This window comes from Alosa alosa, chromosome 4, assembly GCF_017589495.1.
Source record: "Alosa alosa isolate M-15738 ecotype Scorff River chromosome 4, AALO_Geno_1.1, whole genome shotgun sequence".
NCBI lineage: Eukaryota > Metazoa > Chordata > Actinopteri > Clupeiformes > Clupeidae > Alosa > Alosa alosa.
This window is the reverse complement of record NC_063192.1, coordinates 22,352,177-22,366,923: the sequence shown is the minus strand read 5'-3', so window position 1 is coordinate 22,366,923 and position 14,747 is coordinate 22,352,177. Positions and strand designations below refer to the sequence as shown.

General features: G+C 41.1%; 2 protein-coding genes across 3 annotated transcripts; both read left to right on the top strand.

The window, feature by feature from the left end:
• The first annotated feature begins 2,494 nt into the window (after positions 1 to 2,494).
• ndufb11 (NADH:ubiquinone oxidoreductase subunit B11) lies at positions 2,495 to 7,762 on the top strand. The gene is made up of 3 exons (XM_048241317.1): positions 2,495 to 2,756; positions 3,309 to 3,439; positions 7,529 to 7,762. The coding sequence occupies exons 1-3, from the start codon at positions 2,571 to 2,573 to the stop codon at positions 7,656 to 7,658; spliced, it is 447 nt and encodes a 148-aa protein (XP_048097274.1). The 5' UTR covers positions 2,495 to 2,570; the 3' UTR covers positions 7,659 to 7,762.
• Positions 7,763 to 8,513: 751 nt separating this feature from the next.
• On the top strand, positions 8,514 to 13,754 carry LOC125293227 (rho-related GTP-binding protein RhoA-C-like). Of its 2 annotated transcripts, none has more exons than XM_048241013.1 (5): positions 8,514 to 8,617; positions 9,721 to 9,876; positions 10,677 to 10,797; positions 11,132 to 11,262; positions 12,209 to 13,754. In XM_048241013.1, the coding sequence occupies exons 2-5, from the start codon at positions 9,721 to 9,723 to the stop codon at positions 12,380 to 12,382; spliced, it is 582 nt and encodes a 193-aa protein (XP_048096970.1). In that variant the 5' UTR covers positions 8,514 to 8,617; the 3' UTR covers positions 12,383 to 13,754. The 2 variants fall into 2 exon arrangements, with proteins under 2 accessions (XP_048096970.1, XP_048096971.1); XM_048241014.1 differs by lacking the exon at positions 8,514 to 8,617 and adding an exon at positions 8,691 to 8,838.
• The last annotated feature ends 993 nt before the right edge of the window (positions 13,755 to 14,747 follow it).

Sequence of the window (14,747 nt, the reverse complement as noted above, 5' to 3'; positions counted from 1 at the left end):
TTGTCTGGACTTCTTCAGAACATATTGAGTGTTAACAGTCCATGTTAAGTCTTCAGTAATGTGGACACCAAGGTATTTAAAACTTGTGACTCTCTCTACAGGTTGCCCGCTGATCATTAGTGGGGTGTAACTGTAGTTCTGCTGCTGCCTTCTGTAATCTACTACCATTTCCTTGGTTTTAGTGATATTCAGTGTCAAGCTGTTAGATTGACACCACTGTGCCACCTCATCAACCTGATCCAAGTAGAGCTGTTCATTGTTGTTACTAATCAGGCCCAAGATCACTGTGTCATCTGGAAACTTGATGATGGAGGTATGACTACTGTTGGCTTTGCAGTCATGTGTGTAGATGTTGTACAGCAGTGGACTCAAAACACAGCCTTGGGGAGCAACAGTGCTGATGGTTAATGAGTCAGATGTCAGACCCCCCACTCTAACCACTTGTGAACGGTTGGTGAGGAAGTCAAATATCCAGTGACACAGGGTGGTGTTCAGTCCTAAGGCCTTCATCTTTGTGACCAAGGTGAGAGGTACTATCGTGTTGAATGCTGAACTAAAGTCAATGAACAGCATCCTCACATAATTCCCATTCCCCTCCTCCAGGTGAGTTAAGGTGGTGTGCATGAGGTTTGAGATGGCATCCTCTGTAGACCTGTTGGCTCTGTAAGCAAATTGGAGGGGGTCGAAGGAGGCAGGGAGGGATGAGCAGATAATGTTTTTCACAAGCTTCTCAAAACACTTCATCACTGTAGACGTCAGGGCTACTGGGCGGTAGTCATTCAGACATGAGGGACTTTCGGTACTGGAACAATAACAGACTGCTTGAGGCAAGTAGGAACTGTCTCTTGAGCCAATGATGTGTTAAAGATATAAGTGAACACAGGAGCTAACTGAGCAGCGCAGGATTTCAAAACCCTGTTAGAAATTCCATCCGGTCCAGCAGCTTTTCTACAATTAACCCTCCTAAAGGCATTGCTCACATCGACCTCAGAGACACAGAAAGGTGCATCCTCATTTGCTTCACATGCTGCAGCTAGTGCAAGATAGTCTGTGTTTTTCATGTCAAAGCGAGCATAAAAAGCATTAAGTTCATCAGTGAGGGCTTTACTCACATTCATCATAGGAGGGGACTTTCTTTCAAAGCCAGTGATGGTTCGGAGTCCTTTCCACACTCGTGCTGGATCACCCTCCAAGAAATCAGCTTCAACTTTGTCTCTATAGCGCCGCTTAGCATCTTTAATAGCTCTATGTAAACTATAAGATGCTGCTTTGTAATCCTGCTTTGTAATAAAAATGTACAGGAAGGATTCTGATTCACACCTCTTTCAGCACCAACAACAACCTGGCTATCAACACAAAGAAGACGAGAGCTCATCGTGGACTACAGGAAGTCAAAAGCTGGCACCCCCATCCTCAATGGGACTGCTGAGGTGGAGCGTGTCACCAGCTTCAAGTTTCTGGGTCTCCATATCTCTGAGGACCTCTCTTAGACCCTCATCACCTCTACTCTGATCAAGAAAGCTCACCTGCGTCTGTTCTTTCTAAGGAGACTAAAAAGAGGGTCCACCTGTCTCCTCAGATCCTAGTGAACTTCTATACCGCTGCACCATCGAGAGCATCCTCACCAACTGTGCCACAGTATGGTGGCAACTGCTCTGCTCTGCCTCTGACCGGAAAGCAGGGTGGTGAAAACTGCTCAACACATCACACACTCCCGCACACTCCCCTCCATCGAGGCCATCCAGTGCAAGCGCTTGTGTAAGGTGCACAGCATCATCAAAGACCAGTCTGTTCACCCCACTCCCCTCTGGGAAGTGTTGGTCTCTTCGCACCCCAACTAACAGGTTTAGAGCTTCTTTCCTGCGACTGTCACTCTAGGCTACTGAACTCTTACTCTGCACATCAGTGACAACCAGGGATGTAGTGGAGGCAAGTAAACAGTTTATCTACCTCTGAAATTTCAGAAATAGAGTTTATCCAACTCTTGTTGGAGTTTATCGACCTGCCAAAAGAGTTTATATACCAATTGCAACGTTTAACATTCACAAATTACACTGTATTATCCACATTCACACTCTATGAACCATTTAATACCATTGATGTTGTTATAAACATTGGACAATAATCTCCACCATCATCAAACATGTTCTGAATGCCTTGAAAAAAAATCTGTTAGGCTACTGTGTAGGCTGGTTCACCTCACTGTAATCACAAAATGTATAGGCTAGTCACCTCAGAAAATGTCTAATAAGGCTAGACCTATGGGCTAGACGGGCTCTGGTCACCTCATGAGGCAAAGCACAATAGAAAACCATGTAAAAGTTGGAAAAAATAATGGTCATTGAACAAAATGTTTAACTAAAGTGTAGTAGGCCTAGGCTACTGTTAATACAGAAAGAAGCCTCCTGTTGAGGTTGATATACTAGACTATTTCAATAGATGGCAGCAAAGATCGGAAACGAAGCCCATTTTCACTTCCAGTTCACGTTCTAAGTTACACCGGAAGTATTCTAAGTGACGGTGAAGATTCGGCTGTGAAAGGCAGTGGTGGACTTCAAGAGGAGTTCAGGATGGCTTCACGCTTGACTCGGATTTTGCCTTCTTTGTCTCGAATGCGCTTTGGTCCGGTGTACAGTGCTCGTTTTGTGTCTCAATCGTCTCCATCGAGTGCTGCAGGTGCTACCGCTGTCGCTGATCTGCAGCACGGTCATGCCAAGGATAGTCATGGACACGCAGAGGTCAGCCCGTTTGAGGAGGTGAGTTGGTACCATTTCCATATCTCCACTGGCATGGCTCAGAACAGAAACGTAAACATGCTTGTCAGCACCGAAAACATGTCACCAAATATATCCCTGAAATGGTAAAGGAACAGGTAACTTATTTATCTTGCGAGTTGACGATACATGTTCAGTCCTTGTGAACGAAACAGTGTAATATAACGTTACGTTACGTCTTAACTTTAGTCTAACAATAACAATTTGAAACGTACATAGCTTGTGTATTGGCTCATTAGTCTTGGACAGAAATTAATAAAAGCATCATAGTGGTAACGTGAGCTCCATGGCCTGTTGCCCCGGTTAACGATAAAGTTAGTTATAGAAAGAGACAGTATGCGTTAACGTTAACAACTCGGTGATCATTGTGCATTTAACGTTATCTTCGATGTATTCTTTACTTGAAAGACACTTCAAGTAAAGAATACTTACACTTACACTTCAGTGGCAGCAATCAACGCTATAGTACATTTTTGTCTTATGTAGCCCATGTTTGGTTCAATGTGTACATTTTCTCTCTTGTCTTGTCTGTAGAATCCTGATTACCATGGATTCTCAAGTGATGCCCATGCAGATGCATGGAACATGAAGCTGGCCTTCTTTTTCAGCGTTTCTGTCGCTATTGTCATAGGCGGCACCTTTCTCCATTACCTACCTGACCATGGGTAAGTATTAACATAAATGTCAATGAGATTCACTCATCCTCAAGCAGAATATCAGCAGAAACATGCCACTCCAAACCTGGTTGACTTTATGTTTGAATCACTTCATGTAATGTATCATGTACAGTAAATCTTTACCAGAAATGACCATTGAATAGATTGGTTCAGAAATGTCCCACGAATACACCATGACTCATCAACACAGAAAGGTATTATAATAATACATCTCAAATCATACAGGTTGTAAAATGTATTGTCAGGGATGCATGCATGAAATTGATAAGACTGTTCTGATGTTGTTGTTGGTTATCCGTGGTGTTGACTATAGACTTATTGTTGCATTTAAAGGCGAACTATGCAGGTTTTTTTTAGCTTAATTTACCATAACTGAACAGTTTTGAAGTCATTGGAATAAGTTGTAGGATTTTTTTCGGGTTGAATGGTGGCCGTCTCGCTTCCCACTAGCGCCTGTCAGCGGAAAAACCACCCTTACAACTTTGGGCTGGCGGCCTCAGAGACAGAAAGTCTTGCAGCCTCGCGATGTAACGAATTGCTTTACTGCACTACACACATACACGCCAGGCACCGGCTAGAACAAGGTAGCAATGGAGTTTCTCAGACATTCACCATGGCAGAGCCAGCGAAAAGAAGCAGAAAGCAAGTGAACCGTTGTCGGAGGAACAGGGAAAGAGGAAAATGGCAGACTGACCGATTTGAGGAGTGTCGTAAATCATACTCTGAAGCTGTAGGGGGAGCCCTGCAGAGAAACCTGTGAGCAAAAAGTGAGAAAACGGCAAAGAAATTGCCAAAACTGCATAGTTTTCTTTAACCCTCAGGTAGAGTAGTTCCTGATCATAATGTTTCAGGGTTGATTAGAAATCTCTCCTCCAATACATAAATATGTTGCCACCACAACTTCCCAATCCCTCTCTTCCAGTTCATATGCAAGGCTATGACAGCCTGTTTGTAAATAACCATATACCGGTATTACTGTAAGCTTTTAATTAATTTATTTACTTCTATCACTGAACTGAACCTGCTTATATTTGGGACAGGCCTTTAATTTCTTTGACACAAAACGGTTGCTCAGCAAAGATACTATCGAATTGATCACGGTATAAGTAATCAAGGAATGGATACATATTTGGACTTCATGGCCAACAAAGGTAGAGAGTCACCACCACTTTCTTTTGCCTTTTTTTCCCAAGCTGGTCAATTGGAAAGAATTTTACCACAGCCTACTTTGATGCTCATGGTTTCATGCTTTTCATCAGCAGTAAAAGCGTGTATTAAACAGTGCCGTCTGCTCTTACTTTTGTGTGCGTGATCTAAGCAGAATATAACCAGCTCAAGCAGATGATCTGGTGTGGCTTAAGAGGGTTTATACAACCAAAAACACTTTAATAAAACGAGACCAGGCTTTTAATTGACTTTATTTGTCCAAACCTGTAGCCACACCAGGTCAGTAAAAGGGTGTCTAATTGGGAATCGTCTTCAAATTCATTTTTGATGGTATATGGTCATTTATCACCCGGAGAGAAGAAATACTCTTTTCTGATTGGCTGGTAGGGTGGCTATCAAGTAAGAGATAACAGCCACCGAGGTGTCCTGTTATACGGAATTAATGGACGAGGGGGGAGGCAAAGAACTCAGAGTTTCCTCCGGCCGAGTCCATTAATTCCGTATAACAGGACACCTCAAAGGCAGTGTGCTTTGTGTGTTCACTAATTCACGGATGGGATAAATGCAGAGACCAAATTCCTTGTATACGCAAGTATACTTGGCCTATAAACCTGATTTACATTTACGTTATCCCGCTTATCACCCGGTTGCAACTTTAGGCAATAGTCATGCCTTATAGCACGCAAAAGAAACAAGCGGTTTATGGTCATGTGAAGGACAGATAAATGCATATGATGATATTCCCACCAGCCACCCAGGATATGCACTACTATGCTGTTCTGTGTTCTGGGTAGGCACACACTGCCTAAACGAAACACAATTTTTTACAGCATGACCTTGCTGACTGTATCGCCAAAAGACACCAGTTAGTATGTTCGAGTAAAATTCGAACAGTGCCTACAAGGCTCTGTGTGGTATTTGCAAGGTTTTGTATGTCTTTTAGGTAGTTAGCTTGCTAGTTGTAGACCATATCTCCATTGTGCTGCTTTATTGCCCCATTATGGCAGAATTACAGTTCTCGCGGAAGCACAATTTGAATTTGCTAAGTGAGTCACTCTGGCAATGAGTAATGATGCTCATTATCTATGCCCGTGAAACCAAGCTGCACCAACCACATAGGTGTATCTGATAAAAGCGGGCCAGAGGTGAGCTAAACAGATGACCACAGCGCTGCAATGTCAAAGTCCGGAATCAGTCAATAAACATTGGTCGTAGTGTTATCCAATTGCGTCGAAGTCCGGAATCAGTCAGTAAACATTGGTTGTTGTGTTATCCAATTGCGTGCAGTGAGATTTTCAAATGCATGTTTGGTGCCGCCCCTCGAGTTGGGCCATTACATTAGCCATGGCCAGACCCTTAATCTTTCTGCAGTAGATTTCCAGGATCTAGATGTCCAGGCTAAGTATACCCCTTGTCAGAAAGGGAAAAAGTATGTGTTAAAGCAACGCCAAAGAGTTTTTTGTACCTTAAAATAATGTTTCCAAAATCGTTTCAGGGGTTCATCAACTCGTAACAGGGTGAATGGCACTTCTGCATTCGCTTCGCGACCCTCTATCGGCTATAACTGCACTATGCAAGTTTGCCAGATCGGGTAGCGGATCTGTAGTTCGATGGAATGAGGCATAAGAAACTACAAATTTGACTTGCTTCTGATGTCGCAATACATCATACTTTCATAAAATCATGCAACGTACTCTACCTTGTCTGTAGACATTGTTATTTCCAAAGCCAGTGCTGCATAAACAAATAGCGTGCGTGCGACAGGAAAAGTGCTTTGATGTTGAGTCAGTGTGCCATGAAGATTTTGAAGCTGTTATGTAAAATTGTTATATACATTACTGTTGCTTCAAGCTATCTGACCAGAGATGTAATGACAGACTAAACATTTATCAAGTTAAAATGTGCACAGTGGTTAAAATAAAAATGTTGTAATTATTTTATCTAGAGGTATACATCAAAATTACATGTACCCTCTTTGTTGTTTATAATTTTAGAACCTCAGTGCAGAAAAGAATGATCTTGATTGGCATCTGGGAACAATTGTGTCCAGATGTTCAGTACTATCACTGCAAGCCTGAAAGTTTTATCTAATTATGGCCATGCCATTTCTCCCCCAGTAGCATCTTGTGTTTGTTTTGCTGGTGCCCTTGGTTTACCATCTAATAATTCTGTTTATCTCTTGATTTCATGAAAGAGGTTTATGCGGAACGTCAGAAGGCTACACTGAAAAACAGGTCTAGTCACATCCACTTGTTGAGCCGTAACATTGATTCTGACAGCGATTAAGAGCATCGGCATATTAGTAATACTTCACCTGCCTTTTAAACTCTGTCTTGTAGTTAGTATGTTATTGTTTTGTGCAAACACATATGAAGATAATGTTTTACAACCATTAGGCCCAACACTGATTTGAGTATATCCTATACACCTAAATAAGCTCATCTGTCGTTGTTTTCACTGCATCTATCAGAATCAATGTTATTGCTTGACAAGCGGATGTGATTAGACCTGTTTCCCGGTGTAGCCTTCTTATGTTAGTCATAAACGGCATTGAAGTCTGGATGACCTCACCTCAATAGTTATCTTTCTGGTGCATGCACCAGAATAAGTCACCGTCCATTTAGACTGTAGCAGCACATTTCGAAAATGTTAAGGTATAGTCATTTAGGCATCTATTAAGACTTGATTTGCTGCCAAATTTAATGGACTCGTCCTTTACCTCGCCCATACCCCACATTTCCAACATGTTTTATGAAAATTGGGCCAGTAGTTTTTGATTAATCCTGATGACCAACCAACAGAAAGGGGTGAAGACACATTCTTGGTGGAGGGATAGAGGAATAGTCATTGGCAAATTGCTGCATGCTGTCACTTAAAATGACATTTATTTATTTTGTGCATTTTCACCAGGATGAGGCAGTGGGCCAGAAGGGAGGCTGAGAGACGGGTCAAGAAGAGGGAAGCTGAGGGGTTGCCCATCATGACGGATAACTACTACGATCCCAGCAAGATTGTTCTTCCATCCGCAGGGGAAGAGTGAAATGTACATTTACAGAATCTGTGTTTGTTGAAATATGTTTTTGCTCTTAATTGTAAAATATGACAACAGTATACTACTGTAATAAAATAATTTGCTATGCCCTTTTTTGTGCCATGTAAGTGTTTTTTTTATCATTATTATTATTATTATTATTATTATTATTATTATTATTATTATTATTTACATATACAGTACTAGCCTAATATGAGAAATGTAAGGCTTTCAGTTAGTCACAGACAGTTTGGGGGTTATTGAAAGTCAGTGATATTGGACGTCTTAAGAAAAAACATTTTAAGAAGTTTATGTACCGGTACTTGGCTCTTTAACAGATACTTGCCTGTCACCAGCAGATGTTTTCTTGCTCGTGAGCACATCTGATTATGTAATGTATGCATGGAGTTTAAGTACCACAGACATATATTTTTAGCAGAATATGCATGTGTGGTGAATTCAACATTACATAACATGCAAAAGGAATTTTATGAGCGTTTTATTGAACCCTTCCAGTGATTTAAAGTTACTTTTGCAAACAACAAATACGGATGTCATTTTTAGGATGGAGTAGCAAGTGTATTCATAACATTCTAGACAATTCTAGTAGCCTGACGAACCACATCAAAATGTATTGTGCGTCTAGATTTCTAGGCTACAATTCTAGAGCTCAGCCTAAGGAACTATATGTTCATCATGAATGGCCTGAAATACAGCAAATCCCCCCCACCCACCTTGAAGAGGGATAGCAACAAGCGAACTTTAAAAAAAAAAAAAAAAACGCTCAGCTGGTGAAGTAATTTGCGTAGATTACTGGTTGAATTGGGTGTCACACTCATAATACAAGAGACTAATTGGTCAAACGATATAGCAGTGGGCGGGCACAAACACGGTGGCAGACGAATGGGCGCGGTCTTGGGGTCGGACAGGAAAAGAAGAGGAAAACGAGGACGTCTGAACTGAAAACGGTATACATCCAGATTTTGTGTTTGTCAAATAATTAACGTATACGTTTTTGTAACATGAGTAGAGTTCACGAGTATAGTATGATAGTAGAATGTGATGTCAGTCAAACATGCGTGTTCTTGTAATTCTAGGTTTCAACTCAAAAACAGTGGCTCAGCTAGCTAGCAACATCTGAGATAGGCTAACGTTACATTATTGAAATTTCAAGCCAGATAACTCTGCGGTAAGCTAGTTAATACAAGCTATCCTTGTGTCCCCGCAACGTGTTTTTTAAGAAGTTACTGGTACTCTTCAACGTGTACTTTAGTAACTGATTTTGTAAGCTAGTTTGTTGGCGCTAGCACTACTATGTGAGCTGTCGATTGTGGCCAAGCAGAAAGTAACGCTAAAGTTTCACAAGTTAACAGTTGACCAGCTAGCATAGTATTATTATTGCTAGGAAGCAGATAACCCAAGTAACGATAACATCAGTTAACACGTGAAACAATTTTCTTCCAGCAAGCAGAATAAGAAAATGCCACCGCATTATTATCTAAATATCTGCCCATGACTATAGAAAAGCAAATCAGATGGTAAATTGTGTTTAAGTTCGTGTTAGCTATCATAGCTAACGTTAGCCAACATTGTAACCCCCTTCAAAAAAACTAACGTTACAATCTTGGATGAGGTCGGCAGTCGGCACAACGGCTGTCGTCTGTAAGCATAGCAGCTACTGTGATTAGACCGATAAGCTGAAATAGTTAACGTAACAGAACTTAATTTAAGGCATGGTCAATTTCCTTAACTGCCTAATTCAGTAATTTAAGATGGCTAAGTTACGCTACATGTTTGCAACGATGGCCAATGAAGTTCTGTAGCCTAAGTTATTTTGCAACAGTATTTTGCACAAAATCTTCAATATACCAATCTTCCTGTGAATAATTTCTAAAATGATCGATGCGCTTATAGGCATTCTGTGTTGTAAGGTAGTGTAGCATCATATTGAGTTTGAAGCTGTTATTTTAAGGTAAAAACTATTCTGTTGCTTTTAATGTTAGTCATTTGAATTATATTTGTTATAAAATGTTTCTGTTTATCTTTTATCTTTTTTGTTGTTTTTTTGTAGATGGCGGCCATTCGGAAGAAGCTAGTCATTGTTGGAGATGGTGCATGTGGAAAGACCTGTTTGCTTATAGTTTTCAGCAAAGATCAGTTTCCTGAAGTGTATGTCCCCACTGTATTTGAAAACTATGTTGCTGACATCGAAGTTGATGGGAAACAGGTGAGCATGTATAACCTGTCCCCTCTGTTAAGAAGAAGCTTTGGTTCAGATTTTGTCTCTTTCAGGCAATAAGCCAGCTCAGCCATCTTATATCACTGCTCTCAGCAAGACTCCCTGATTCAAGGATTAGGGTGAATTAGCGAAACCAGATGGGGGGGGGGGGACATTTGCTTTGTGTGGCTAGAGGTGTTGCTATCCCCAAGAGCATACTGGTTAAATCCAGAGCAGAGTCTTGTTCATTATTTAATGTATGTTTGTAAAAAAATGGCCACTATTCTTTGGGCAAATTACATGATTTAAGTGAAAAGGAGTAGATGCAATCTGACTCATTGACACTGAAAAATTGGTCAATCTTCAAATGTTAATGCAATGTCGCTTCTATGTTTCATGACCCTAGAAAGCTGTTACTATTGTGAGGGATGCCCAAATGCATTCATACAGCTGTACAACGCGAGCACTATAAAGTACAGTTTAGCAGCATTCATTATTAGTGATTAATAACACAACTAAGCAAGCACACACTAACCCGGAGCAGTGAGCTGCCTTGCTGCAGCGGTGCTCGGGGAGCAGTGAGGGGTGAGGTGCCTTGCTCAAGGGCACTTTAGCCGTGGATGTGGGCATAGGAGAGCAGTGCTCAACCACTTCCCCCGTCCACATTTTTCCTACTGGTCGCAGATCGAACCAGCTTCGGTTCCAAGCCCAAAGCCCTAACCAGTAGGCCACGGCTGTGACCCAGTCCCAGTAATGATAAATGTGAAGTGTTTTGGATGTTGTTCCATGGCCCTCTCTGTTGATGGCAGGTGGAGCTGGCTCTGTGGGATACAGCAGGCCAGGAGGACTACGACAGACTGCGGCCCCTGTCTTACCCCGACACGGACGTCATACTCATGTGTTTCTCCATAGATAGCCCAGACAGTTTGGGTACGACATCTATGCGCCACTCTCAGACACTGCACCTCATTGAAAAAAGACGATAAATATTATATGCATAATAAGGCCATTTGTTGTTCAATATATTTTAAATATGATCAAATATTTTTGGTATGTGGTCATCTGAAAGTCCAATAAACATACCTGTCATTCCCACTATCCGTCCAGGATATGCACTATGTAGAAAATTAAGAAAAGCCTTCACAGCACGATATTGCAGTATCACCAAAAAACCTAGGCTATTGGAAATTCTTGTGATGTTTTTGGGTAGATGGCTCACTAGTTTTATATTAAAACTCCATAATGCTTTTTTAATTATCCACAGAGAACATTCCAGAGAAGTGGACTCCGGAGGTCAAACACTTCTGTCCCAACGTTCCTATCATTCTGGTGGGCAACAAAAAGGATCTGCGCAACGACGAGCACACACGCCGGGAACTAGCAAAGATGAAACAGGTATGCCTAAACCAAGCGTAGTGAGAACCACACTGATGAAGTCCCTCTGAATGCCTCAGATTAGGTGTGTCAAATGTAGAGCCAAACTCATAGGGCTCCAATTTGAATGACGAACAAAATGCAAAGTCTTAAGTCTAACTTAAACTAATATAATAACTAGGCAAAATATATGCGCTAGCACCATGCCATAGAATATCTCATTGACTGACTTTGCACGTCTCGGTCATTTGAATTAGGTTCCGGTGGGTATTTTGGAACTTTAACTCCACACCCATATGATGAACCAGGATACCTAAGTGCTCTTACATGGGGCCACTTTTTGAGCAATGTTGCTGGATAACCACATAACCATGCTTTCTGATGGAAAATTTGCCTACAGATGATTAAAGTACTTAGGGAAAAGAAAAATGTTGGTCAATATCAATGAGAACATAGCTGAACCACAATACTTAAGAACATTACCCAGCAACACTGCTCAAAAAGTTGCCCCGTGTATCGTCAGCTTTAGGTTTAAAGCACACTGAGAAATAAGTTCCTTCTCTTATGGGAATGGGAACTAATGGTGTTCATTTTGTAAAGCTAGTAGGCTAGCCTAAGCCAGGTAATCATGCATTTTCATCATGATTCTGTCAAGCTGTATTTGAGTAAAATAATCATGGCATTTTTTTATTTAAAATGGACAAATGTTGGCAAGTGTAAAGGTAGCAAAACTAGTGTCATGGTCAAATTACATATAGTTAGTTAGCATATTATAGATTAACTCTGCAGTTTGTGGAAGGTTGTTGATATTCAAACTCTATAAAATTCGAGCCAACAAAATTACACCCCTCCCATCTGCGCACATCACACAAAGCCAATCGTGGACTGTACCTCGGCCAGACGATTTGGGTCCATGTTTGTCATTCAGGCATTTACAGAACCTGTTGCTTCTCCCGTTCATTAACAGGAACCTGTTAAACAAGAGGAGGGCCGGGACATGGCCATTCGCATAAATGCCTTTGGCTACCTGGAGTGCTCAGCCAAGACGAAGGATGGCGTCAGGGAGGTGTTTGAATTGGCCACTAGGGCAGCGCTGCAAGCCAAGAAGCGCAGCAAAAAGAGCGCCTGCCTCTTGTTATAGAGGGCGAGAGGATGCTGGGAAAGGGAGGGGAGGGGACGTACACCAAGCCAACCAACAAAACCGCGGAGTGGTTATTAGAAAGGGGGAGCAACGCATCCCCTGCTGAGTAAGGCTCAGGGGACGGAGACATCAAATCAGGCCAAAGGACCTAGCGAAGTAAAAGGGACTTAGCTTTCACAAGGTCAACGCACTTTTGTCTTTTGTAAGACAATTAATGTAAAATGGAAAGGTTACAGTTTGGTCCTATGTTACATAAAGAAAGTTCTGTAATAGCACACTATACTAAACTTGCAACTGAATATGATGGTGCTCCTGAATATCCATCACCTTTGGGCCCAGATGATGGATTTCTTTTCTGTCGTCTTTTTTTTTTTTTTTTTTTTTTTTTTTTGGGGGTGATGTATGATGAGTCTAGAACCCCAGCACTTGTTCTGAACACAGAACCTGGTTCTAATTTGGAACTTTGAGTTCTGTGTTCAAGTATTGTTGGAGGCAGGAGAGTAGGAAGTAAAGATTCTAGAGCGCTCCGCTCTAAGATCTTTGGTAGGAACCAAAACCATCAGACACAGAAGGGCCTATATATTTCTGCGTACTCCCAGGGACACTGTATCCCACTGACTATCCTGACTGGACCCACTACGTCTGCCTTGCTAATTAGGCTGACCTTGAGCTTAATACATCCTCCATCTTGTCACTCAGTGATGCCACTGGGTTCAATCTATCAAACAAGCAATTTTGGTTTATTTAAAAAATAAACCAAACATAGACATTGCCTTAAATTTTAAATGCATACTACATTAATGATACTAATGCAGTTTTTGTGTGTGAATGTTTTATACTCTTGTCAATGCCATGCTTAAAAATGGATTGAACAGATCTAAGACTACTTGAGTCTGTGCTTGGACTGTCCAGCTGTCTGGATTAGGGAACAATTGTATACTTTTATATTAGATGACAGGTTTTGGAAAAAATGTGTGTTTTTCTGCAGCGGTTTTCACTTGTATTGCAGATCATTGACAGTTAGGGTCTACTGTAATACTGTAATGTTACTGACCCCCAAGACATGTGGGAAAACCCTCTGTCACTCCATGTGCTTTTTTAATACTATTGACATGTACTCAACCTGTGTAGTCTCTTTTTAACAATGTGTGATATTCTACTGGCTTTTTCATTTATAAACATTATCCAAATCTTCACTGAACCAGATGCTTTGGAAAGAACATGACCACAAGAAACCAACTAAAGGCCTTGATACTCATTTACAACAACTGTGGTTTGAAAGAGGTAAACCGATATTGCAACAGTGATATTTTGTAGACCGACATCATTAGATTTACTTGTTCTTTTAGAAAATAAATTGTTACAAGATGAATCTAATCATGGTTGTGTTGTTATTTACTAGTCACTCTCTTATGACAGACCACAGAGTTTTATATTAACTGTTTAAAGGTGCAGTCAGCGATTGCACACAAAGTATTATTTCTTTATGTTGTTGGGTAGCTCATCCCTCCCTTCAGTATTTCCAGAGAAATTCCACGCAGGGTTTTGTTTTTGTTTGGAGGACAGGCTGCCTCCACTTTGTTGTTTGAGTTTTCGGAGCCTGGGCTGCCTACAGAGACTGTTTTTTTCTTAGTCTACTCATGGAATGGGCAGCTAACAGATTGTGAGGATATGATTACTGAATGTTACAAAAAATGGGCTTGAAATTGCATATGCACTTTTAACAAACCAGGGTACCCGCGGAGTCTTAAAAGTATTAAAGGAAGTCTGGAATTTTTTCACGGAGGTCTTAATTTTTCAAATGATCAGTAGATTTAGTCTAATATCCTCACGTAGCGTAAATACAAGGATTAAAGTTCTCCGTCGTACGACGGATTTCCGTCAATTTGATTTTAGAAATGTCATATTTGAGATCGATGCATATCCGGTGAGAGAAAAAATAGGGGAGGAGTCTATCACCTTTTCTTTTCCTTTTTTTTAAGGCAACTACAAATATTAGGTCCGATGAATGAATGTGTGTGATGGTAAATGTTTAAAGAGAGATAGTGTTCTTGAGAACTTTCTGTGTCTCAATCAGAGATCGCTCAAGAAGATACGTCAGCCATGAGTTTCGCTTTGTTTATGTTGTAGCTACACGCTTGGCCTGGGGCGGTTGCTTAAAAAAAAAAACACGTCTGGAGGACGGTCTAAAAGTTGGATTATAGTGACACAATCGAGACAGCTGATGAGGTTGCACAATCCGTTTATTTTTTTGGATATGCTATTGTGAGCTTTATGTGCGAATTCGGAGGCTGTGTTCTTTCCGTGCATCAATGTTGACAATTTTTTACTATCGCGAACTCTTGTCAGGTGAGGTCATTCATTT

Coding starts and splice junctions, on each gene's coding strand:
- ndufb11 (XM_048241317.1), top strand. CDS start 2,571: ATGGCTTCACGCTTGACTCGGATTTTGCCTTCTTTGTCTCGAATGCGC. Junction 2,757..3,308: donor AGGTCAGCCCGTTTGAGGAG/GTGAGTTGGTAC, acceptor TCTTGTCTGTAG/AATCCTGATTACCATGGATT. Junction 3,440..7,528: donor CATTACCTACCTGACCATGG/GTAAGTATTAAC, acceptor CATTTTCACCAG/GATGAGGCAGTGGGCCAGAA.
- LOC125293227 (XM_048241013.1), top strand. CDS start 9,721: ATGGCGGCCATTCGGAAGAAGCTAGTCATTGTTGGAGATGGTGCATGT. Junction 10,798..11,131: donor AGATAGCCCAGACAGTTTGG/GTACGACATCTA, acceptor AATTATCCACAG/AGAACATTCCAGAGAAGTGG. Junction 11,263..12,208: donor AACTAGCAAAGATGAAACAG/GTATGCCTAAAC, acceptor GTTCATTAACAG/GAACCTGTTAAACAAGAGGA.